This window comes from Meleagris gallopavo, chromosome 1 (assembly GCF_905368555.1).
Source record: "Meleagris gallopavo chromosome 1, MGAL_WU_HG_1.1, whole genome shotgun sequence".
Taxonomy (NCBI): domain Eukaryota; kingdom Metazoa; phylum Chordata; class Aves; order Galliformes; family Phasianidae; genus Meleagris; species Meleagris gallopavo.
Genome location: NC_139404.1, coordinates 116,314,926 through 116,339,273, shown reverse-complemented (window position 1 = coordinate 116,339,273; position 24,348 = coordinate 116,314,926). Strand labels below are relative to the sequence as shown.

The following is a 24,348-nucleotide window of genomic DNA, read 5'->3' as shown; positions in this document are numbered from 1 at the left end:
CTGGCAGCTGGCAGAAAGAAAGACAAAAGTTCCAGGAACAAGAGGGACAACAAAGGAGGAAAGATAGTTCCATGAATGAAAGAATATTGGAAACTTGAGGAAGAAAAACACAGAAGTCTCTCATTCTGGGCTTGTTAGTAGGATTTGCAATGAAATGAAAGATAAGATGAGAGTCTTGCTTATTGCTGCCTACTAAAGCCACTGCCTTTCTAATGAATCTACTGAGAACTTTATTTCAGAGCACTCTGAGCCACCACATGCCATTTAATGGCATCAGTTGTTTTCTGTCTTGCCCTCCATGATACAGTAGCATGAGAAACAACTCAGAGCACTCCAGGCAACGGTTCCCTTATCTCCAGGGAAATATCAAGGAAGCAGTGACGGAAAGCAGAATATAAACTAACAGCATGTGAACAGAGTGATAAAGCTCTTGAAAGTGTACAGCTCTACTCTGCACTGACATTTGCTGGAAGGATCATGTTCTGTATGTTACATACATGCCTGATAAATGCAGTAAAATAGCAATGAATCAATCATGTAACTAAGGATGATGATGTGATAGCTGCTACTTCAGAGTCTGGGGTGACTGATCAACGCTTAGCATGATACAGCCAGCATGTGGAGGTTTGGAGATCTTCCAGCAAAACCACCAAGAAAAATAACTAGAGTTTGCGTACATCAGCGTCAATGTGGTCTGCAGTTGGCAAAGGCAGAGCAGAGGCAGTTGCAATCAAACATCTGAAGTTCATTCTGCCTCATTCATGCTAATGAAGTGCTGAGGCAGTACAAAAACCCACTTGCCTCTTCTACGTGCAAGGCTGGTTCCTGCCCTTAGCTAGGGGTGCCCTCAGTCCTGTTAGTATACCTGGGAACGTGTCATGCCCAGATGCAGGGCCAAGACCTCCATTCTCCTCTCCTGTTGGCTGGTGAAGCAGTACTGTCACGCACACCAACTTTAAAATGCACTCAGAGGAGGACCAGTAAGCCAGTCTGTCACCAAAGGCTGAACATACAGCAAAAGCAATCAGACATGCAGTAATTTTAGAGGCAGTTTCTGAACTAAAGCCCTCACTCACCGGTCAGTGCTTTAAGAGCTGCAGCAGATTTACATTGTGACTTAGCTGCCACAGTATCACAAATATTTGAAGAGGTGCTACCAGAAGCTGTTAGGGGAAGGTTGCTTTTTAAACACAGAAAAATAGAGGCACTGAAAACAAAGTGCTTTTTGGGCACTCAGCCAATCGCAGAGTTCTCCTTTTACAACAGCATTAACTGAGGAGGGTGGGGGGGAGGCCATCCAACTCTCGCAGCCCCCCTCCTTCTTGCTGTACTCCATGGCACAACAGCTGAAACATCTATTTCCTGCTACAGAGCTCCAGCCAGATATGTTAGCTTAATACAAAGATTTTCAATTAATAACTCTAGACCAAGTCCAGCAAGGGGTTGCTCATTAGGCTCCAATACAAACTTAGCATTAATTACTACGGTAAATTGTTTTTATTCTCAATGCAAGATCTAAAAACAAATAATTTTCATCTCATATGCACAAGTACACAGAGACATGCATAAATAATGTTCCTTGAACCAAGATTCATTTACCTATTTTCAAAGAGGGTGATAGTGTGGAGTTACTGTCGCAGACTAAAAACATGTGAGAACAAATTATATTTCTATATAGTAAAAGATGCATTTTACATGTTTTACATATGTATATATAAACACACAAGTTCTGCATAGCTGTAAATACATCTTTATAACTACTATGATTGCAGTAAATGGTAAAGTTGTCATGAACTATTACACACCCATCCTTTTAAGTATCTTCATTCATGGATTCCTTTTCTTTCCTATGCCCAGAGGTGCGATGTCATGCTTTGCTTCAGATTCTGCCATCTCCTTTTCTTCTCTCCCACCCCCCTCCCAGAAGTTGAATTTAGAAATGATGATAACTTCATATTTAAATAAAACAGAAAGGGCAGAGGAACAATTTGGTGCCCCCCAATGTAGGACCACTGGGTCAGTGATAAAAGCTTGCAGATAGTCAGAAGCAATAACACCTGGTTCTGAAACCTCTCTCTCCATTTCCTGCATTCCTGCTTATTTCTGAATACCCAGCAGTGACATAGGCAGTGTGGAAGAAAGAAGCTGGGCTAGAATTTCAGTTCTCTACTTGTGTGGTCAGTCAAGTATATTCAGTTTCCAAAGAGTTTTAGAAATAAGGAAAACAGAAAATACAATACATACCCACAGTGGCATTAACCGTTTAAGAAAATAACTGATATATGAATCAGCAACCAAAGAGAGAAATGTAAGGAGCCAGGAATCAGGAGCTTGCTATCTCTGCAGTGCATTAATCCCATTCGGATCAGACAATAGCCCTGGTTCCGCCAATGGAAAGCTGCCTAGCCTATAAATACAGGCAAGAAATTCTTAGAAAGAAAAAGCAGATGTGTAACATCGTTATTGTAATGGTCTCATTACAGAAAAAGCAATCAGCTTTAAGAGCCATTAACTTCACACTATCCTTCTAGGATCAAGGAAAGCTCCGCTCCTAAACATGGATCTTTAAATCTTTCTTACTCTAAAATAAAAATCACAACCCACTGATTTAGTTTGTCAACTTGTATCACCCATCTGCGTTGTCACATCACTTTCTCCCATCTGCTCAGCACAGATCCTCTGGACCTATCATTCTTACATCAATCAAACACACTCATTCCCATTTTTGAGGGGGGGGAATACAGCCTAAATTGGATGGCAAATTCCATCTAAGGCTAAACACCAGCACGAGATCGATAGCCAACAAGTAAGTGCAAGTGGAAAAGACCTTTAAAGAAATTCTCTACCTCCAAAAATCCAAAACATTCTGCTCTACAATACCATTTCCCAGCCTTACCCAATCTCACCAATCAGAACTGTGCAGGCAGTAAGAAATTGTTCATTCGAGAACTAGCATGCAGTTACAGCAAACGAAAAAAAAAGTTTTTCAAAGAGGCTGACGGGACCAGCTGTATAAAACTAGAATATCAGAACAGACCTTCCAGCCACCTCATCATAGAAGAACTCTTCCCATGAGGACAGGAAACCATCCAAACCAGAAGCTGCAACAGTCTTGTAAAATCCCAACTGATTGAAAACACCTGCTTGGACACCGTGCACACACTTAGAACTTCTGAGCTTCTGCTGCTGCCCAGACACCCCTGTCCTTCCTCAAAAACAATACCTTAAACCTAATTTACATGCAAATACAAGTCAAATGGCTTCAGCTGTGTGTATCTACTGATGGCAGATATTTTTCTGAAAGAACTTCCAACCCCTCTCAGAGAAACACAAACGGGAGCTACTGAGGGAAAGAAGGCAGATGGGGACAAGGGGGGTACGATAGCAAAGGGGGGTAATGAGATCTTTCAAAGCAGACAAGAGAAGCCATCTATCTAAAGTTTTTCAGTCTTGTTTCCTAACAGAACTGATATGCCAAAGTAGATTGTAACAAATCCTAAGAGCAGAGAATAAAACAAAATCCATTTCTGCGCAAATATATAAATAGCACTGAAAAGGAGCAGGGAGTTGCTTTCCTTGCTTTTGGTACTGCAAGCACATGTCTCCAGAAATGGCTCACAGACAGTTCCTTCTAAGCCATTATGCTGCTTACTCAGCTGACACAGCACTCAGTGCCTCTCAGATTTCTTTCATGATTGCAGCAAAGTGTCGCTTCCCATCTAAGTATAACATGGACTCTGAAACAAGGTGAAGAAAAGAGAATGACATGAGAAACTTAGTATTGATATTGGGCAACTACATAGGAAGACAAGCTTAAGAGGCAATCCATGTTGTCATAAAAGCATAAAATAAGCATTCTTTGTCAAGAAATTGATATGTTATTCAAATGCCAATTGTTCATCTAGTAAGATGATCAGTGTTACAACAGAAAGTCTTTTCCACAGTTATCGCCACAAAGCATTATTTGGATACTTGCCTCCGTAAGTTTTGGGGACAATACGTGGGACCTCGTTCTCTGACATAAATGTGAAATGGAAGATGTTGGTTGTGTGGTGCTCTCTGGTATCTGCATCATAAACCTCACTGTGGACTCGAACCTGGATGTAGTTTTTTTCTGTGTAGCAGACCTAAACAGTTCAGACAGGAGTTACAGTTCATAGTATAGCATTGACACCGAAAAACTGTAGCAGACTTGATTTTACTAGAGAAAAATCATACTCTCTTGTAATGTGCTGTTTGTTATCAGTGACTAACAGTGCTAACAAGAGGCATAAGTTTTTCCACTCTTCGAAGAGAAATCAGCTCCTACCTGTCCAGAAAGCAGTAATAAGGATCCAACCTCAACTGGCCTCTGAAACATGATATCATCAACAGAGACAATAAAAGGTCTGGAACACCTGAGCAAGAAAAAGGGAAATTTTTCTCTTTAACAGCTGTATGCTTGCAGAAATCAAAACTATTTCTTTGACAGCATTTTCATAAATGGCCACTAGAAAACAAGGTTTTTATTTAAATGCTGACCATAGGACGTGTTAAAGAATTATGCTATCACCCAAGACAAAAGTAAGTGGACAAAAGCTCTTGCACACATAAAAATACACATCCTTTAAGGATATAATACTGCATTATTGTTGTATCTTACGACTTATACTTGCTAGACAATCTTCATACCATCTGTCTTGGATTATGACATCATTCACACTTTCTAAGCACAACTTGCTACTGGAAATTGTTCAGAAACTATTCCTCGTGTGCAGATGCAGTACTTATTTAACAGAACGTTTATTTAAACATTCAGAAAGAAAATTTCAAAAGTCCATCCCAGTAGCTTAGCAAGATAAAACAAAACAGAAAAAAGATGCATTTTCTATCTTCACATGTTTAAAAACCAAGCTCCAAGGAACAAGATGCAAATCTCTTAGCAAACACAACAGGCACTCTAAGAAAAACAGTGCTGCACACAAATGGTGGAACATCCTGTAAGACATGAAAGTCTCTTCTATTCATGTCAATAGGTTGGTTAGCATGGTTTCCCAATCAAACTAATGTGCATAATGTTCTGGATTTCATCCCTGGAGGCACTCAAGACCAGGTTGGATGGGGCCCTGGGCAGCCTGAGCTGGTGGGGGGCAGCCCGGCCCACGGCAGGAGGTTTGAAATGAGTGGGTTTTAAGATCCCTTCCAACCTAAGCCATTCGATGATCTTACTGCAAGTCTGCAACTCACCCATAGCTGCAAGCAGTTGCCCATCCCAGTTCAAATGCCTTTCTCATTAGGAAGCCTCCAAAGATCCTGTTGAAGATGTTCCGCTCCTGCACACAGAAAAAAAACAAAAACAAACAAACAAACCCAAACTGCTATATCGCATCTGTTTTTCTCAAAGTGCTGTGTTGAAGACTGCATCTCAATTCAACTCTGAGTTTCTGAATGCATGAAGAGCACTACTGAAATATATACACAGAAGTCCAAATGTCCTAGGCAACTTTACTCATCTGACTGATAACATAAGACAAAAAACCTCAAGACTGTCATCAACTGAAAGTCCAACTTAAGAAATTTGCAAATGATTTTCTTTAGACAAAATGAGCAGTCTGGTAGGAAAAAAAAGACAATGAAAAATCTTCTATTTTGCAGTGGGAATCCATATAGATATTTTCTATTCTATTCTAAATTACGGATTTTCTTTTCTATTAGTAGAAAAATGGCAAAAGAAACTAAAATCTAAATACACTGCAAGGACTGCTGAACCTGAACAAAATAATGGATTGAGTAGTCTTAAAAGATGAATCATAATTCAGTAGGTAACTATTTTTGTAGTTTATTCACATTTTTCAAAATACCTGAGGATGGCAAATCTGTAGGCCCTTTAGCTTTGCATCTTCCATCCACACTGAATTGGGTGGCAATATACGACTCCGAAAACTTACTGTCCTATGGATGAGACAATACACTTTATAACCTCCATTAACAGAATGCAGAAAGTCAGAAATGCACAAGAAGCAAATGCACACACACACACCCCAAAAAAAAAAACTACAACCATCCAGAAATGCTGTCACTGAAAGCAGCTCCAACTGACCCTGAAGCCTTATCTAAAACGATATTGTTGATTTGTTATGGCATCATAAAGCCCTCAGTTCTCATCTTGCGGAAATGTCTGCTCATGTCCAAGCCCATGTGAAATATCAATCTCAAGAAGAGAAAGGTACACGAAAGAAAAGATATTCACAAAGCATACACTTCTCCACAAAAGCTCTACATTGCTCATTAAGTCACACCATGAATTAAAAGCACATAAGCTTCACATAAGAGAAATTCAATATCAAGCATGTAGAGAGTTGGAGCCGTTCAAATGTGTACGAGGCACAGCTGTTCATTTTAACGGAAGGTATGTCTCACTGTGGTAAACAGCTTTAAAAGTAACAATTGTATAATGCTAGTAAGTTAAAGAAATTATCCACAAATACAACAGTGCACTGGTGTTACTGCACATTTTTCTACAACCACGTGCACTGGGCAATTTCACAGAAATCTCACTCCAAAAATGTTGGCAGATATTATACCTTAAATGCATCACGAGGTTACCTGATTGAAATATGGTCAATTCGCACCCTGAAAGAGGTTTTTCTGTCAAATGTAGAAAGCTCCTGCATTATGCAAGTCACACAGCTGTAAAACCATCCAATTCCCTTCTTTGGATAAACATAATTAACCTCTTTCCTTGAGATTATTCATAACAGCTTGCTCAAAAGTTCTTTGTGCTAACACTTCCATCAGCTTGGCACAGCTAACACCCCTGGATGATGAAGGACTCTTTCAAGAAGCGTAGACTGGATATAAAAGTTTGTGTCTGCATTTCCAAGTAAAATGCCCCAGAGTTTAAATGGTGAAATGGGAAAGCAAAATGTATGACTTCATGCCAGACTACCCACAAACAGCCCACTCAAAACATGGATTACTTTTCTTTCTCAAGACTTCCTTTCTCCTCCACCCTCCTTCCTTACTTTGTGTCCAGTGTATTAAGAAATATGTCATGAATGACGTTTCTTTCTTCTGCAGTGGGAGCCATTTTCAGTAAGGAAGCAGTGCTGAAATCAATCCTCTTCAACTTGTTCACTAAGCAGAAAATACATCGGTGTATTAGAATTCAAAGGAAAAAGAAAACAAACACTTGATTTGGCTCTGAAGATTTTAATCTGTAATCAATTGACTTCCCTCTTTTTTTTTCCCCACCATTAAATTAAAAGCTAGAGGTTCACATTACTAGACTCAAAACAGAAATTTGGCTTTTAGAACTGACTGCAACTAAGAAAAAAAGAAAGACCTCTTGAATACTATCTGCTCCTCTTAGAGGGAATTTAAGTACTCCCCCTGAAGAACAGAAAGACATATCAAGCAAGGAACACTACAGAAAAAAAAAAACCTTCTTCAGGTTTTGTCAATGGTACACAAATGCAAATTTGTGATAAAAAAAAAAAATGAAGATTCAGCTACACTACTTCTCCCCTCCATTTTCTGAATGTCTTTCCTAAAGGTTCACGGGCACCAAGACAGGAAAGGAGCTGTGATGTGCTCCAGCAGACCCACCGTGGGGACAATCAACCAAACACAAAGGCCACGTTCCTTTCAGTGCTGACATCAAGGTAACAGCCTGGAAATAGAAACGTGGGGTGCAGAGTACAACAGGAGCATCCTTGTCCATCAGTTTAGCTAAAGAGCTTCCAAAAATGAGACAGTAGTCTTTGAAACTCTCAGCAATATTGACAAAATATGACCAAAAAAATGGTTTCAAACAAATTAGGACCATTTGTAAGAAGCAGAACTTCTGCAGTTTACTTCCTTCCAGCTACTAAATTGGACCTGAGGCAAATTTGCATTCTGGTAAGAAATACAACATACATTCTCCTTGCTTGAAGATTTCTTCTTCCTCAGGGCTCTCAGGAACAAGTGGATTAACAAAGGCTGGCCTGTGGACAGAGGCTTATTTGGTAAGTTACAGACTATAAAAGAGTTTGTCCCATAAAGAAATTTTAAGTGCTCCATTTGTGTTTACAAACATGCTATAAGATTAAAAGATGTACTTCAGATTATATCACATAAACAAACTCTTATTTCATAATGTGGCAGCTGCCCACAAAATATCACATTCACCTCAATCCTGAAGAGGCAGTGAAGTGAGTCAACCTCAATCAAGCATAATTAAGAAAAAATTACTGATGCAGCGATGCTTCTTAAGGAGTTAAAACTGTACCCACAGATTACATGGAAGATCATTAAACTATTTGCTGAGTTTCTCAACAGTTTTCTGAAGAAGTTGTGATCTAGCACAGTCTAAAACAGGTGCACAAAACTTTAACGGTAATATTCCTTTTGGAATAGAAACAACACAGTGCTGTAGCTACCAAAATTTCTTATAATCTACACATTCCCATGACAGCCTTATCAACAGCCAAAAGCTGTTTACATGTGCACTGCTTATCAAAAAAGATGATGTGAGGCTGCCTTGAGTCCTAATTCCTATGTCTGTTTAACTGCACAAATAAACGTACTCTAACATAGTTGTAAAAAGCTTAATTATTCCTTTTCACAAGGCAAGGCAAAAGCTTATTTTCAAGACCCATTCATCCCTGTAATTTCCACATTATTTTTTTTATATTTTAAACATATATATATGAATATATGCTCAGATGCTCAGAATAATATATGTTTAGACACACAAACACTCATATACATACACATACATACACACAGAACCATGCAAATCTGCCAAGTAGTTTATCTCCACCCTCAATCTTTATCTTTTGGTAACAAAAAGCCTGTATGAGACTTCTCACTTGGAACTGCCTGCTCTTTTCCCCTGGTTTGTTGTAATGTTGGACTGTTGGGACACACCAGCTCCTGCTCTATTGCACAGCTCATTCTCTCTCTTTCCAGCTCAGGATCCCTCTCCATTAGTTCTCTTGCCAAAGCCCCAAGATGCTGAGATGCAAGTTTGTCATGGTCCAAAAGCCACACAGCCACACTTCTGTGGCACTATACCCAACCTAGCATATTCTGTACCTCTTTGAAGGGCTTTTATCTCACACTGAATACTTTCTGAACACAGTTGGCTTGTGGCCAGCTGGCTTGAAGAACATCCACTGAAGTCTGTACGAAGACTTAAGCTACCTGCATAAGCCCATGCACATTTCTCCTTAGTTGTCCTCAACCCATTTCTAAAGCAGGTGCCCAGTGCGAGGACCAGAGGCATAAACAGGAGCACAGGAGGTTCCTGCTGAACACCAGGCAGCAATTCTGTGCTGTGCAGCTGATGGAGCACTGGCACAGGCTGCCCAGAGGCTGTGGAGTCTCCTCCCAGGAGATATTCAAAAGCTGCCTGGATGTGGGCCTGGCACCCTGCTGTGGGTGTCCCTGCTGGGGCACAGGTTGGGTCATTTGGACCCAGAGGGCCTTGTCAGCCTCAGCCACTCTGTGACTCTGAACCACTGAGACTCAATCTTTCATTTTTTTTAGGCAAGAAAGCAATTCATTCTAACTATTACTCTGTAACACATGTGGGTTTCTGTTTTTGTGAGGATAGTCATTCAGAGGAAAATCTGACACAAAGAAGGGACAGACCACATGGCTAGCAGCAATTCCTAGTGTCATCTGACTCCTGAATTCAATGCTCTGAAGCTTGCCCTAGCAAAGTAGCATTTGCCAAGAGAATATATCAACCATACAATTCATTTGTAGCCCACTCTGCACAGCTTCACACATACACAGCTGCCACCTTTCACACTTTCACCACAACAGCAGTTTGTTAAGACTGTTTCCTTGTCCTACAAATTACCGTTTGTTTTCTGGATCCCTGGCCACCATGACAAAGGTTGCATCTAACACAGGGCTGTAATCACCATCGTGCAGCTGAGAGAGACAGGAAACAATTATATCTTAAACTCTCAACTTACAAAAGGTTTTTAGCAAGCTACCAGCTACTCAGTTGACATCACCTATGCAATTGCACTTAACTTGCACTAGTTTGTCATCTAAAACCTCTCACAAAAAGCTAAGCAGAGAAGAACACAGAAGTCCAGCTTCAGAAATTCTGCAACAAAAACACTAAGCAGAGGGATGCTAATTTTCTACTATTTGCATCTAGGGAAAAATATTTTATATATATTTTATATATAATTATAATATAATAAATAAAATAAAATAAAATCAACATAGGCACTGACTTTTATTCTGAGAAATGCCAAAACAACAATTTGTTATCAATGCCAAACTGGCACCACTCTCAGCATCAGGATGCAGTGTGTAACATTATCTTCTACATTAGAGCCACCCATTTTCTCTCTATGAGTACACCGTTCTCAAAGTTAGCTACAAAATGCTGCTTAAGAAAAATTGAAGTACTGAAGAGCACCTTGCCGCACCTAGACCAATGGAAATCATCTTGGTCATTCTAGAAAGTGTAACTTAGACTGCTAATGTAATCACCCAGAACTCACTCTGCAGCAACTCATGGCTGTCATAGCAGAGGCACAGGAACTAACCTGCAACATGTGCATCTTCACTTCCATTGAGGTCTTCCCAACCCAAGAAACATTGCCCGTAAATTTGATGTCACAGTCCGGATATATGACTTTCTTGCACAAATCTACAAGACAAACATTGGACATTGCTGGAGACAACACACTCATATCTGATATTAGAAAGACTGTTTTTTTCTAGGATGTGTGTTTCTGTGTTGCGTAAGCAGCAACACACGTGAAGAAAAGTCAGAAAAGATAGGAGCTGCAAAGGACAACACTGCAGTTTCTGCTTTACCTGTTTTTACTAAAACCAGAAGAGGCAGCAGGCATGCATCTGTCAGACGGACGGCCGACCCACAGAGGGGTTCAGCAGAATGTGACAGGAGTGAAGCCCAGCTCCACCAGAACAAGCACCGTTTAATAACAAAGCTAAGAAACGCACATGCTAATACACATAACCAAACACAGAAGCGCAGGAGACATTAAAGTTGTGTTTTTAAAGGAAGGGAAATATGAAATTCTGAAAAGCATCCTCTTCTGCTCCTCCCTTCAAGAAAACCCTGAGCATACCAGAATTCAAAGCCAAACCAGTATGAATTGAATTCAACAGGAAGAAAGGGAAGAAAGTATCCTCAGTAACAACCATGGCAACACAATAGCTGCTGAGCAAGTAAGATAAACAGATGAAAACATTTCCACTGATCAAATTGCCACTTACTGATTTTATCTACCAGGGCTGTAACTATGGATAAGGGAGATCTCGGCTGCATTTCCTGCTTGGTGTGAGTGTAGCAAATAAGAACTGTGAAGAGACCAAAATGGAGTCAGATCTTAGTTTTCTTGGGGTTTTTTTTGTTTTGTTTTTTTGTTGTTGTTGTTGTTTTGTTTTGTTTTGGGGTTTTTTTGTTTTTGTTTTTGTTTTTTTAAACAAGAACTTTAGCAAAAGATATCAAAACCATCTTTGTGAAGTATAAGAGGCACCTACAAAGCACAAATCGAATTATAGGAGTGCACAACATCCACATTTTCATGTACATAATTCACGATTGCTATTAAAAAAAAAAAAAAAAAAGCAGTAATTTAGCAGCTGTGTCAGTTGTATGCATATTTACTTACCATAAAGAGAAATTTAAATTAACTTATTACTCTACTCCTTCCATTCCCACTCATCTGTTCCCTTATCCCTGCAACTGCCTGCCACAGATCCTTCATAACCTTCTCACTGCCCACGTTGACTTCATGCAGGTTGTTGAGGGTTACATACTATCAGAGGACTTGTTTTCAAATACTGATTCTTTTAAAGAGGTGCAGATTAGATAAGCTATGCTTCACAGGCATAAAGTCATAGTTGGAGGTATTTACCACACTGTAATACCTGCTACCAAATGACTATTTAACTCAATTAGCTTTGCTCAGAAGAGTATATGCAAGCAAACAGACTGAGAGTGACAATGTTGCAAAGATATTTTTCTTGGTATTCAAGTGATTTTCATTCGGTACAGTTTTCAAAATTATCTCTCTGTACTTAATGAGATAAAAGATCTCTTTCCAGGAGATTTCCAGGAAATGCAAGGTTTTCTTTCCCTAAAATTCCCTAATTCTAAGAACTTTTATGCCTACCAGTCATGGCATCAATTCAGTTAATAAGAGTCTGAATGGGAATCAGGATCCCATGGCCAAAGACAAAATATTATAAATTGATCAGGATAAGCTGCCCAGAGAGGTGGTGGAGTCTCCCTCTCTGCAGATGGTCCAATGCCCCTATGCCTTCATGTGCTTAGGGAACCTGCTTTAGCAGGGGGTTGGGCTGGGTGATCACCAGAGATCCCTTACAAACCCTATGATTCTGGGATTTCCATCTCTTTCAGCATTGCTATCTTTTTTTCTTCTCCCTAGAGAGGGTCGTCATATTGATGTGATCCTCTCTCTGTGGACATCATAACGAGCAGTACTCAAACTTACTCTCTTTGCATTATTACCATATTCTTTTCACAGGCTCATATACGCACCTCCTAAACTGTCAAGATCTTCAAGTATTCTTCCAAACCTGTAAGATACATTTTTTTTTATAATTAAATAAATGAATCCATACTACATCTAAGTTAACACTTTATTGTAGGTGTAATATACTTGCTTTGTTACCTTACACTGTTGTGCACATTCAGATACTTCTCTCGTATTTCAGGTTGACTTCCTAGAGGCAGAAGAACTTCCAAGTAGCTATCTTTCATTCTTCTAGGAGGGAGATCTTCCTGCCGTTTTGCCAATAAAGTATGAAGAGCTTTTCTTTCTTGCATTGCTTGCACATGATCCCTGGCAAGAAAAGATGCACTCTCTGGATTCTAACAGTACACTTGACAGCTGAAACCCCAGCTAACAGATCTCACGTAACCAAAAGAAAAATGAGAAATAACTTAACATTCTAAGGCAAAACAAGTGTGTCTTGAAAAGAAAGATAAAGGCACATAAATCGATTTACAAAGCAAGACTACTGAAGGAAAGGATTAAGTAGCCTTGTCTATTAGGGCAAGTGCATACTTTACAATAAAGAGATGAACAAAACACATCCAATTCTGAGTGCTACAAAATCGATTCTCCTTGAGAAAAACTCAATTAAAAAAAGAACATAGTTTACATACAATTGAACCTGTAATGTTTTGTGCCTATTCGTGTCTTCCATAGCTACTGTACTACAGCTCTTCCTACCCCGTCAGTTTTAGAGGACTGTCAAGTTAGAATCTCACCCAAGAAGTAAAACAGATGTACTTGTTAGTACTGAGAACTAAGAGAACTAATCTGCTAAGAACTGCTGTCATCTACAGATGATTTCTTCCCTCTCAGCATCAATTCATGCAGCATACACTTAACTAGCACACAAAAAAATCGAGAATTAATCTAGGTATTTCCCTTTCTTTTTCTATTCAGTTATCTTACAGCTAAACCGGAAAGTTGTGAAAAGAAATAATACAGAAAAGGGAGTAATAATTCAGTTACTTTTTCAGCCCAATCATGTCTAGAGGAGCTGCAGGTCTCACAAGGCAGTGCAGCCAACTTACTGTCGTTTCCTTCCAATCTTCCAGGCTGGTTCCTTGCACAACCATCTGTGATGCAACAACCTTGCCCATCATATTCTCTTACCTGTTCATCCAAAACATCCTCACCTTAATAGTGCAGCCTAACTGAATGAAGCAAGTAGTTCACAACATCCTTTGAATCAACAGTAAAGCATTAGAAAACTAAGGGTTAAGCACATGATATTTCAGGTGTAAAGCAAGATATGCATGCACAACTATTAACATTTCACAGTGCATGAGAAGGCATAAAACACTAACCAAACTCAATTGTAAATTGTAGTGGATATGTGCCATTCATTCAGCAGTACATGCTGCATTGCTGTGGTTTGAGTGCCATTTTGTTTAACAAAGCCAATTAAAAAAAAAAAAAAAAGGAAGAACCTTTTCACCGAAAAGAAAGTTTGTCTTACGTTTTGGCTTTGGACTAATTTTGAGTACTAGTCATACCGTGAGATAATGACTTTTTTGACTTGGGTTTTTACGTTTGAGGAGAGGAAGAAAGCAGAAATACTCCATAATCAAAACCAGTAGAAGTTTAGTAAAAAAATGTCTTTTTTTTTTTTTAGTGTTTAAAAAAATGATATGTTTTACCTCATTTGGGCAACATGACTACCACAGACTTCAGAAACAGAGAGAAGATAACAACCCACTCTAAATATACTATTTTCTAAGATACGTCACTGTGTAGAAATGGAATATACCAGTTGACCAAGAAAAGGTGCAGTGTCCAAGATGATGCACCTTTACATTTGCTTTAAAAAAAAAAAAAAAAAAAAAAAAAAGAATTGTATTCAAGGCCTTTCAGTGAAAGGTTTAAGATAAATTAATCAGAAGCAATCAAAAATTTGCCTACAAGCACACGAAAAACAACAAAATTTCAAATACATTCTGTTTTCACCAGTGCCTTTGAGTCAGCAGCAGAACTCGTCTTGACTTCAGCTTCAGAATGTACTCTTCATTATACAGAAATATTGAGCTCAAGGCAATAATATTTTTCAACTGATAATACTTCTGCATACTGCAGTATCAGTCATACAGCAATAATATTCAATTTAAGTATTAGCTAATAACTGCCTGAAACATTCTGCAAAATGACATTATTTGTTTCTGAAATGGCTACCAATTTTACATTAGACCTCATTACAGTTCATGCAGTCATCCCATTAATCTGGCATTAGCCTGTATTCCAGACCAATTTTACAGGCCTTCTTACATACAAACCTTTCCACACAGTAAGCCTAAGTCATCCTCCAGCACTCCCAATTATGGGCTCCATGACCTTACTTCTGCACGACAGTTGAAGTGTACAATGCCCTGCAAACCACTTATATTGTATTTTAGACAGCACAAGAAATGTGCCTAAATAAGAAAAACACTGCTGTGGTGATCCTGGCTTCAGCCAGCTCTCCTTTCAGACTGGGTGTCAGTGGGGGGAAATTAGAGAATTAGATTTGTCCAGAGCCTTGTAAGGCCTCAGACCCTCAGACAGTACTTCAGATAGCACATTTCCTCCTTAGCCATTCTGGGCTGAGGGAAAGACTTCTATCAACTTCTCAACCCATTATCAGGTGACCTACCACAAATTTCAAGCCCCACCATGCTTGGTTTATCAGTCCTACTAACTAAAAACTGGCTTCACAGATTCAGGTATTTTCATCAGTGTGCCTATAATACTGTTCAGATAAACCTAGTTAGAGCCAGGATATATCAGTTATTCCACCAAGGCAAGCCTCTCCACATTTCCTTATCAGTGCACTAAGTGTGAAATGAGCTCAGCAAATACAGTCATAAGAAAATCAGTGATCAAGAAAATAAACATTGAACTAACCAATCAGCAACAAAATTTCCCCTGATTGCTACACTGATTTATTCAGAACTCTTCAGAGCTACGGGATTATAGTAAACTCTGGCTTATCCAAGATAGTAGAGGGGGAGGCAGGTAGCCTGGATAAAGGCAAAACTTAAGATGACACAAATCAAATGTTAATTAATCTACAGTTAAGTTACAGCAGAGAGAGGAAATGCCCGAGATACTCCCAAATGGAGAGCACAGGCCCGAGGGGTACACTCTTATGGCTGCAGGGATGCAGCCAGGCCATTCATGGCATGGACTGCTTCAAGCAGAACCAACTCAGTTGCCTACAGATCCAGTACAGCATAAATCCACTATGGGGATAATCCATCAAGAGATAAGAGAAAATTGCAACATAATATTTCTAGTATAGCTCTAAAGCTTTTAAACTTCCATCAGATTCCAAGTTAACAGGAGAATCCTGTAAGCGTCAAGCTCATGTATTTTGTTCCCTCGATGCAGAAGATCTGCCAGAGAAATCCAAGAAGTTTGTGATTCACAAAGTAACAATTTGAAACTTTGTTTGCATTGCTTTTTACTTTCAGTCTTGCTTTCTTCCCATCACCTAGCGATTACTGTTGATTTCTAGTACCACAACTTGGTGCTCCCTCAGGGTTTAAGAAATAAAGTAAAATATGTTTAATATACACTGTACCTCCAGTTGGTAGATGCTCCCACTATATCCCTCAATCTGCTTCTCACTGAAACAAAACAAAACAAAACAAAAAAATAAAATCAAAGCAAACCAAGCTTGGTTCTGCACGTAATGAATGTGAGGTGGCTTGGTGCTAAAAAGCACAATCCTCATCCCAGAATAAGAAAATTAAGCAAATTCATGCAAGTAGTAGCCTGAAAAAAAGAGACTTTGGCCAAATCCACCGATGCTGTTAGTAGGTGTATCACAATAATGGGTTGAGTAACATGATTCTGTAGCTTATTTTGTACAGCCAACAAAGAATGCATTTTGGGTGTCTGTTAATGCAATCGAATGCCTGCAGTGCTGATTAACAGCTGAATGAAAGAAAGAGCAGATCAAGACCAGATCACTGAATTCTGATGTGAAGATATTTTAGCCTAATCACAAACAGAAATCAAAGATAACACAGATCAGAAAGTCATAAAAGAACCATAAAAGAATAGTGCAGCTGGGAGACAGAGAATGAAAAAAGATCATTTTTAGCTAGATCTACCCATGAAGGGCAGGCAATGCCAGCACATTGGCAGGAGGACTCTATAGCTTAAGTTTCTAGCAGTCGTAAAGAACACTGAAGAGAGCTCTGTAAAATTGCTTACCACATTGTCTACACTATCTATGTTAATATTAGCTCTGCCTAAGACTTTCCTAAATTTCAAGAATAACCCACTTAGAGAGTTACTCTTTCATTAGGTAGGACTATTAAGTGAGCTAGGGTCTCATCACATCTATGACAATTCTCCACCACTGTTAGGCAGGTGAATGTGTGCTACTTGGAAACATCTAAAACAAGTAGCAAAAATTCCCAAATTCAGGGGGAAAAAAAAAAGAAATCTAAGACTTGGATAGCACAGATGCTTACAGAAGAGGGTTTAAATGCTATGACAAAATAGTTGCTGACACATCAGGGAGGGGCTACCAAAAAAAGAAAAAAAAGACATTCCCAAGGAAACAGAAAGCAGGCTGCTAATGACTCATGAGCTGATTATTTTTATGAGACACCACCAGTCCTTGCACACTACAAATTGAATGCCTGGGGGTTGGACTAGATGATCTCCAGAAGTTCCTTCCAATCCTTACACTTCTGTGAGTATTCACACAGATCAGCTAGCTGACCACCAAACTCTGGAGCAAAGCCTGATTCCCTACAGATTTAAATCACAGAGCCCTCCATTCGTTCCTTACCTGCAGCACGCTCAGCTCCCCTCTGGACACCCCCTAGATCTGTTTTGCTCACCCTCCAGTCAAGCATCAGCACAAGCTGTGGTCAGCCCAGAGCTCTGCCAGGCTGACAACCAGCTGCCATACATAAAGAGGCCAGGCACTTGCCGACTGCCATCAGGTCACTGGCCAACCTGCAACACTAGCTCTAGGACCCTCATCATCCCTGATTCAAAAGGCAATTTCCACAAACCTTCTGGACACACAGTTCGAGATTTGTGCTCATCTACTTTTGCTGGCACCAAGCAACAAAGAGTTCTGGAAGAAGAAGGGGACAAGAAGACAGACAAAAAAAAACAGATTACTTAGGCCTCATTTATTTGGGAAACCAAGCTAAACATGTTTTGAAATGAGTTCTACTACTAATTCCAACAACAAATTGTCAATTAAAAAAAAAATGATTGGAAATTGAAGAGTGGATTTTTTTTTCTTTTTTTAGAAGAGACAGAAATTTCTGACTTCTTTTTCTCAAGAAGCAGCAGGCTTGCTTACATAATAAGTACTACTTTCCTGTTACTCACACCCCACCTGTGAAGTTGCCATTACATGCACTAATTAATACAATGTTAGCAGAAACACTGTTTTAGCTTCTAGAAGACAAAACCTCCTATTTCCAATAACGTGTGGGCTGTGCAGGGATGGAAAGGGAATAAACAGCACTTTCTCTGTCTTGGTTTAAACTAGGTTCATCTTCCTTGTCAGCTTTAGAGAGGTAAAAAGCTCTGAAATATCGTGGATCCAAACCTGCAAACATGTATATACACTGTTAGTCTCATCTAATACTTCTGATTTCAATTTTAGGCATACATTTGCCAAGCTGAAACCATTATTGTTTGAACAGTAAGAGGATTTATTGTGAAAGTGTTTCTAAGAGGTTGCCAATCTAAATCTAGTCCATTTTACAGACTCATAAGTATATATTTTCTCTCTTTTTTTTTCCCTGGGAAAACTACATTGCTTTTCTAGATGTCACTTATTCTATAACAAAGAATTAAGTAATTAAGCATACAAATTCATACACTTTTTTTTTTTTAAATTGGCAAATATCTCAGACACATGCAACAATTACAACAAATGGATTATATCCCTTATTATCACTTTGTGTATTTCACACTAATTTCTCAACTGTGGCCAGTAGATCATTAAAGCCAAAGCAACAGGGCCTGAGTTTGTTTAAGCTGTGCAGTACAGTAACAAAGTACATGAGGGCTGCTGGACAAGCTCGCTGCATCCACCTCTGCCATCCCCACTCCCTCATGCAGATGCCTCCCTAGGTTGAGTCACATTACCAGGACACATTTTACCACCAGATCTGGTGCAGGGCTTGGTCTGGCCTTCTGGGAAGGATGAAGATATCCACTGCGTCTGTATGACCGACAGCCTTCTTCACTCAAACACCTAACACGAAGCTAAGTACTGCAGGAGCTGCTACGTAAGAGATTTTGTACCCCACAAGGCAGTTAAAAATGTGTTATCCAGCATGCTATCAGAAACAAACACAGGTCTAGTACAACAGTCTGGTCACAAAGATGACCAGAGCCACTCACTTGTCATGATCAACAAGCCACATGTCAACAACCAACAGACCTTAAAGAAGGCAAAGGGGGGTTTAAGCAAGTCAACAGAAGAGGTTTTCATTTTTCAGGAATGCTGAAGTAAGGCAAAACAGTAGCTAAGGAAGTTTAGCATTTTAGCAAATATTAAAATATATACAGGTTACCACAACACACCATTATTCACATGAATGGGTAAGTGTCCTGTGGAGTGGAAAACACAGGTTAGATTAACAATTAAAAGAAACAATGGAAATTACATCCATTAAGGGCTTTACTTATTTATTTTACCTGCTTAAACTCCATTTAATAAGATAGGCCTGAAGTTTAGTAAGCAACTGTAAGCAATTTGTCCTCGCACGTGGCCAAAGATTTACAGCTGATACCTTTGTTATTTCAACTGAGTTACCAAATTCAAGGAAACTAGTTCACTTATCAACAGAAGCTTGCATAATGTTCTTTAAATGCTACAGTTTTAGATCAGAACCTGGAAATATTTACTGTCATTATAGTCCAAAAAATATTAGTATTCCTTAGACCCAATATGGAGGCAAGGTCAGGGTAGCTTTGCTACTTTTACAGGCCTCCTAGGTGATATAATCACAAAACATCCAAATAAAAGAGCAGGGCAATATTTGCAATTATGCGATGTCCTGTATCCTTGCTTCTCTCCTTCAACCTCTCAAATTACTGTCTCTAAGAAATATTGAAGAAAAGCTATCTAACAATTGAAAACCCTCATCCCTTTAATTGGATAATCTGGGGTTTCTGTTTAGAGTGAAGGGGGAAAAAGTATCAGAAGTAGGCAGAGGTCCACAAATAAATAGTTTGTATCTATTTTCAGTGCTCTTCCTTCTTCCTGTTTCTCAGTACATGGGATAAGAATGCAAGGAAACATTTTTAATGCTTCTGAAACAGCAACAGTGTGGTTTATTAGTAGTAGAGTGTTAAAACAATCTTTCCACACAAAGCTCTATTGAGCTTCCAGTGCGCTTTCGCAAGGCAATCACACTAATCAGATTAATAGGTTTCTCTAACTTTATAAAACTAGCTGTACTGACAACTTAAAAGTTCTGCACAACTCATTGTTGCCACTCAGTTCCTCTGTCTTTTGGCCATTCTACTCAGGCCCCTTGGCACCTTGTTTTATTGCATTGACTTCTATCTAGACTTGTTCCTCCAAATAGAATTGCTTGCTGTTCCGAGACTAAAGATTCAGACATCTGTAACTTCAGTGACCTATGCATGCTTGTTGCCACGTATCTCCAAAAACACGCAGTAATTTTCTGACACTTTCTAAACATTTATAACGTAAGAGTCAAGGTCATGCCCATTCACAATGTACACAAACCATACAAACAAAATAAGCTGCTGAGAAACATTTATAAATCTTTCAAAGTACAGGCAATTACTTTACCTTCAGCCATGTCTGGAAGCAATGGTGAGCCATTGGTCCCAGACACCAGTGTTCTAGCCAGAAGAGAAGGAAGTTTCCGCATGGTGTACAACCTAAGTGGAGGAATTCAGTGTGATTAGTTTTAAGGCTGTGAGAATAATATAAGATTTACTTTGGAATGGCACCAATTACTTCAGAACCACCATGTCTTGCCTTTAGTCTGATTTTTAGAACCAGATGCAATCTGTACAGCAATTCAAGCTTGCTGCTGCTGTCTGCAAACAGGAAGGATGAATGATTCACTGAGGTGAATATTTACTGTGACTGTTAAGAGGCGGGAGGGAAATCATTATGTTTTTATGTGGGTAGATAGGACAAGAGGAAACGATTTTTAAATAAACGACAGATTTAAATTAGATGTCAGGGGGAAATTTTTCCCTGAGAGGGTGGTGAGGCACTGGCACAGCTGCCCATAAAAGCTGTGGTGTCCCATCCCTGGAGGAGCTCCAAACCAGGTTGGATGGGGCCCTGGGCAGCCTGAGCTGATGGCAGGCAGCCCTGCCCATGGCAGGCGTTGGGGATGGGTGGCTTTAGCGTCCCTTCCAACCTAAACCATTCCACGACTGTATGATTCTCCGATACCCTAGGACAACCAGCTCAGACTAAACACTAGCTTTTACACCACAGGCATCCTGACACAGACAGGGTCTGTGCGCATCTGGAAAATCAGCCATGACCCTAAACATACGCTTTGCCTGCATGGGGCTGGAATGCAAAAAAGTGTAAGGTGGAGTACCCTGAGGTGCCTATCACAGAGCCTCCAACTCAGCGCCACTCAGCTAACCCTGCTGTTCCTGCTCATGGTTCGGTATAGGTGCAACACTGAACAAGCCCAAAGAGCAGGATTATCCCTTAGCTGCTCAGCAGAAAGGGACAACCACGAGACCTTTCACAGAATGTAACGCACCCTGCAATTCACCGAGCGCTCAACCAGGCAGCACAGCAAGCAGAACGGTGACAACACAGCATAGGGATAAAGGAATAAAACCCCGGATAGAACAGTGTCCTCCTGGCAAGGCACGGGGCCTGCCAGTGCCTTAAGCCGGGGCTGGGGAGCAAAAAGCTCCGCAGACTCCCATACACAGCGATCAGAGCGGTAGTGACGGTACAGCCCTCCGTAAGGACCCAGCTTCGGGGCTAAGCTCCCCTCCCACAGCCCGGCCAGCAGCCGACCTGTTGCCTTTCACCTCAGAGCCCGCCGCCCGCTCCCTTGTTCCCCACTACAACCGCAGCCGGCGACCGCGCCCAGCCCTGCCGTTAGGAGCCACGGGACGTATCCCGCTCCGCCACAGCCCGTTCCCCCCGGCCGGCGGACCGCACGGTAACAGGGGGGAGGTATGGCCCCCCCGTCCCGTCCTGCCCTGCCCTGCCCTGCCCGCGGGGCAGCCTTACCGCGCGGCCAGCATGGTGCTCCCCACGTCCCCACCGCGGCTAGGCACCGCCGCGGCGCCACGCCTGCCCCAGGCACGCGGTCCTCCAGCACCATAGAGGCGCGGCTGGACGGCGCGGCAGCGCTCTTGCGGGGCCCTTCCGCCGGGGTGCTCCCGCCCCCAGGCAGGGAGGTGGCGGGCGCTCAGGGCCAGGCTGGATGGATGGAGCCCTGGGCAGCCTGAGCTGCTAGGGGGCAGCCCTGCTCACGGCTGGGGCTGGGTGGGCTTCGAGCTCCCTCCAACACAAACCGTTCTATGATTCTGTGATACGTCTTCAAAAGCAATAACGCAGAGTAATGCTCCTTGTATTTCCAGTATGGATATTCCATGTAGTTTAATTGCATGGACCTGTTAATTCTGCATTTACCCCACATTCTGAGCAGTACTACCACAATATTTCCTTACCACTCTGATATAAATGGATGCTTTTGCCAGTGTTGATAAACTGTAAGTTGCTTGAAAAAAAAAAAAAAAATCTGAAAGCAACTGTGAACTTACAAATATCAATTCTAGGTATTAGCAACAACAACAACAATAACAAATAGCCAAGTGAAATGCTAAGAGAACCCTGAATGCTGTCCTAACACTAGTCAGGAAAAATAACGGATCAACACTGAGTATTATCTGAATATGCATTGTCTGTATTTTGCTCTGGAGATTTGACAAAGAGATATAATTGGACTGAAGTACTTGTAAACAATACTGTAATTAAAAAGTAAAAAATTAACTTATTGCATTTTAATGTGGCTAAGCTTTTCTTATCCTTATTTATTTATTATAAACAACAAGGCCTAAGAGAGGCACTAATATAGTAACTTGAGGAAACTTCCAGCAATTGAAAAAATCAAAACCTAAAGAGTTTGATTAGTGCAAAGTAAGGAAAGAAAGCTGGTGCCTACTTTGAGCCTTTCCCTCCAGCCTTCAACAGAGGAGAAAATTCAGGCAATTAGATGCAAATTAAAAACCTGTTATCAGTGCAAGTGTCGAGCTGAGCTTCCCAATTCTCTGAATCACATCACCATTAAAGGATCCTGGGGAACCAGCATGACTGTTTCATGTGGGCTAAGACCAGACTGGGCTTCTGTCTCTGTGGAGGACATGGGGAAAACATGCGTTAGAAAGATACATGGCACCTCATATACTTGTATTAATACTAATTAATATCAGGACACTTACACTCGTTCCCATCAGAAGTGCAAATAAATAGGCTGACCGAGCCCTCAGGAAATCATCTGGAGTTTAAGTATCGATTTCTGCTACGTCAGGTGTGACATCAGCAACACCGAGAAACGAAACTAGTGGAATGTGTCCCTGCCACAGCAGGGGAGGATGGAACTAGATGATCTTTAGGGTCCCTTCCAGCTCAAAACACTTGGTGACTCATTCTGTGATTCTAAGACATTAAACTTTCTTAAAGGCAAATGGACCTGAGACAAGTGTTAGAAGCTACTTCAAAAGTACAAAGCTCAGCAGCCAGACTTACTCACAAAACTGAGTTCTTTTAGAACCTCTTTGTTAAATATGCTTGCTATTACACTGAAAAAAATACCGATGTTAACATATAAATAAAGAATTGCATCATAAGCTCTGAGATCTCAATATCTTAATCATGAGTGGGGTTTTTTTTATGGGGGGCAGGAGGGTTGTTGGGTTGATTTTTTTCTGTATTTGCTGTTGGTGCATAAAACTATTTTTGAGGCTTGGTGTTCTTACAGTATTTTACTGTTGTGCCTTCTGAGTTTGAAATCTAACTCCAATGAACTGGGTTAACACAATGTCAGCATATTTCTAAGCTATTTAGAGCAAGACTCAAAAACGTTCTGGTTGGAAAATGTGGGTTTGTTTGTTTGTTTGTTTTTGATTTTTTTTTTTTTAATCTGAAACTTCTAAAATCACGACTCTTCTGGCTTGAAAATGAAAGAAACCAGGCACTTTCTGCTCTTACACAACAGTAAGATAGTATTACTTCCTCATTGTGAAATAAAAAATAGTTGAGACAATTCATGTACTGTTTTTCACAGGCAGTATTCCCCATTTCTGATCCCAGAGAGATTATGTCTAGGAGTTGAAAAGACGTCTATTCATGAAATCCATTGTAGTTAGGCTGGACCTGATTTTGGTAGCTCATTTTGGTTGTCTCCCTACCAGATTTGCAGGATTTTCAGATCCATAGCTCCTCCTGAACAAATCTTGTCTTCTACTGGCCATTGACTGAAAGGCTGAGAAACCTGGAACTGTTCAAGGTGGAGAAGGCGGAGAAGGGATCTCATGTGAGAGTCAAGTTGATGGGGCAAATTCTTTTTGGTGTTGAGCAGCAATAGAACAAGGGGCAATGGGCAGAAACTGGAATGCAAAAAGTTTTGTACAAACACAAGGAAAATCTTCACTGTGAGGGTGACAGAGCCCTGAGACAGGCTGCTCAGAGAGCCTGTGGAGCTTCCTTCTCTGGAGACATTCAAGACCCATCTGGACACTTTCCTGCGCAATCTGCTATAGGGAACCTGCCTCAGCAGGGTGTTGGACTCGATGACCTCTAGAGGTCCCTTCTAGC

The 24,348-nt window shown here is 40.5% G+C and overlaps 1 protein-coding gene across 13 annotated transcripts; it reads right to left on the bottom strand.

Moving 5' to 3' along the window:
• Positions 1 to 1,478: 1,478 nt before the first annotated feature.
• ACOT9 (acyl-CoA thioesterase 9) lies at positions 1,479 to 22,992 on the bottom strand. 13 transcript variants are annotated; one of them, XM_085210753.1, is made up of 18 exons: positions 22,974 to 22,992; positions 22,763 to 22,884; positions 20,329 to 20,420; positions 18,906 to 18,945; positions 17,552 to 17,616; positions 16,099 to 16,144; positions 12,660 to 12,830; positions 12,527 to 12,564; positions 11,236 to 11,319; positions 10,539 to 10,642; positions 9,833 to 9,906; positions 7,900 to 7,967; positions 7,005 to 7,116; positions 5,841 to 5,931; positions 5,227 to 5,312; positions 4,310 to 4,397; positions 3,977 to 4,127; positions 1,479 to 3,737 (listed from the first exon to the last, which is right to left on the bottom strand). In XM_085210753.1, the coding sequence occupies exons 3-18, from the start codon at positions 20,408 to 20,410 to the stop codon at positions 3,679 to 3,681; spliced, it is 1,359 nt and encodes a 452-aa protein (XP_085066879.1). In that variant the 5' UTR covers positions 20,411 to 20,420; positions 22,763 to 22,884; positions 22,974 to 22,992; the 3' UTR covers positions 1,479 to 3,678. The 13 variants fall into 13 exon arrangements, with proteins under 13 accessions (XP_085066879.1, XP_085066881.1, XP_085066875.1 ...); XM_085210755.1 differs by lacking the exons at positions 17,552 to 17,616; positions 18,906 to 18,945 and adding an exon at positions 19,089 to 19,115 and having other exon boundaries at positions 22,974 to 22,989; XM_085210749.1 differs by lacking the exons at positions 22,763 to 22,884; positions 22,974 to 22,992 and adding an exon at positions 21,760 to 21,918.
• Positions 22,993 to 24,348: the final 1,356 nt, after the last annotated feature.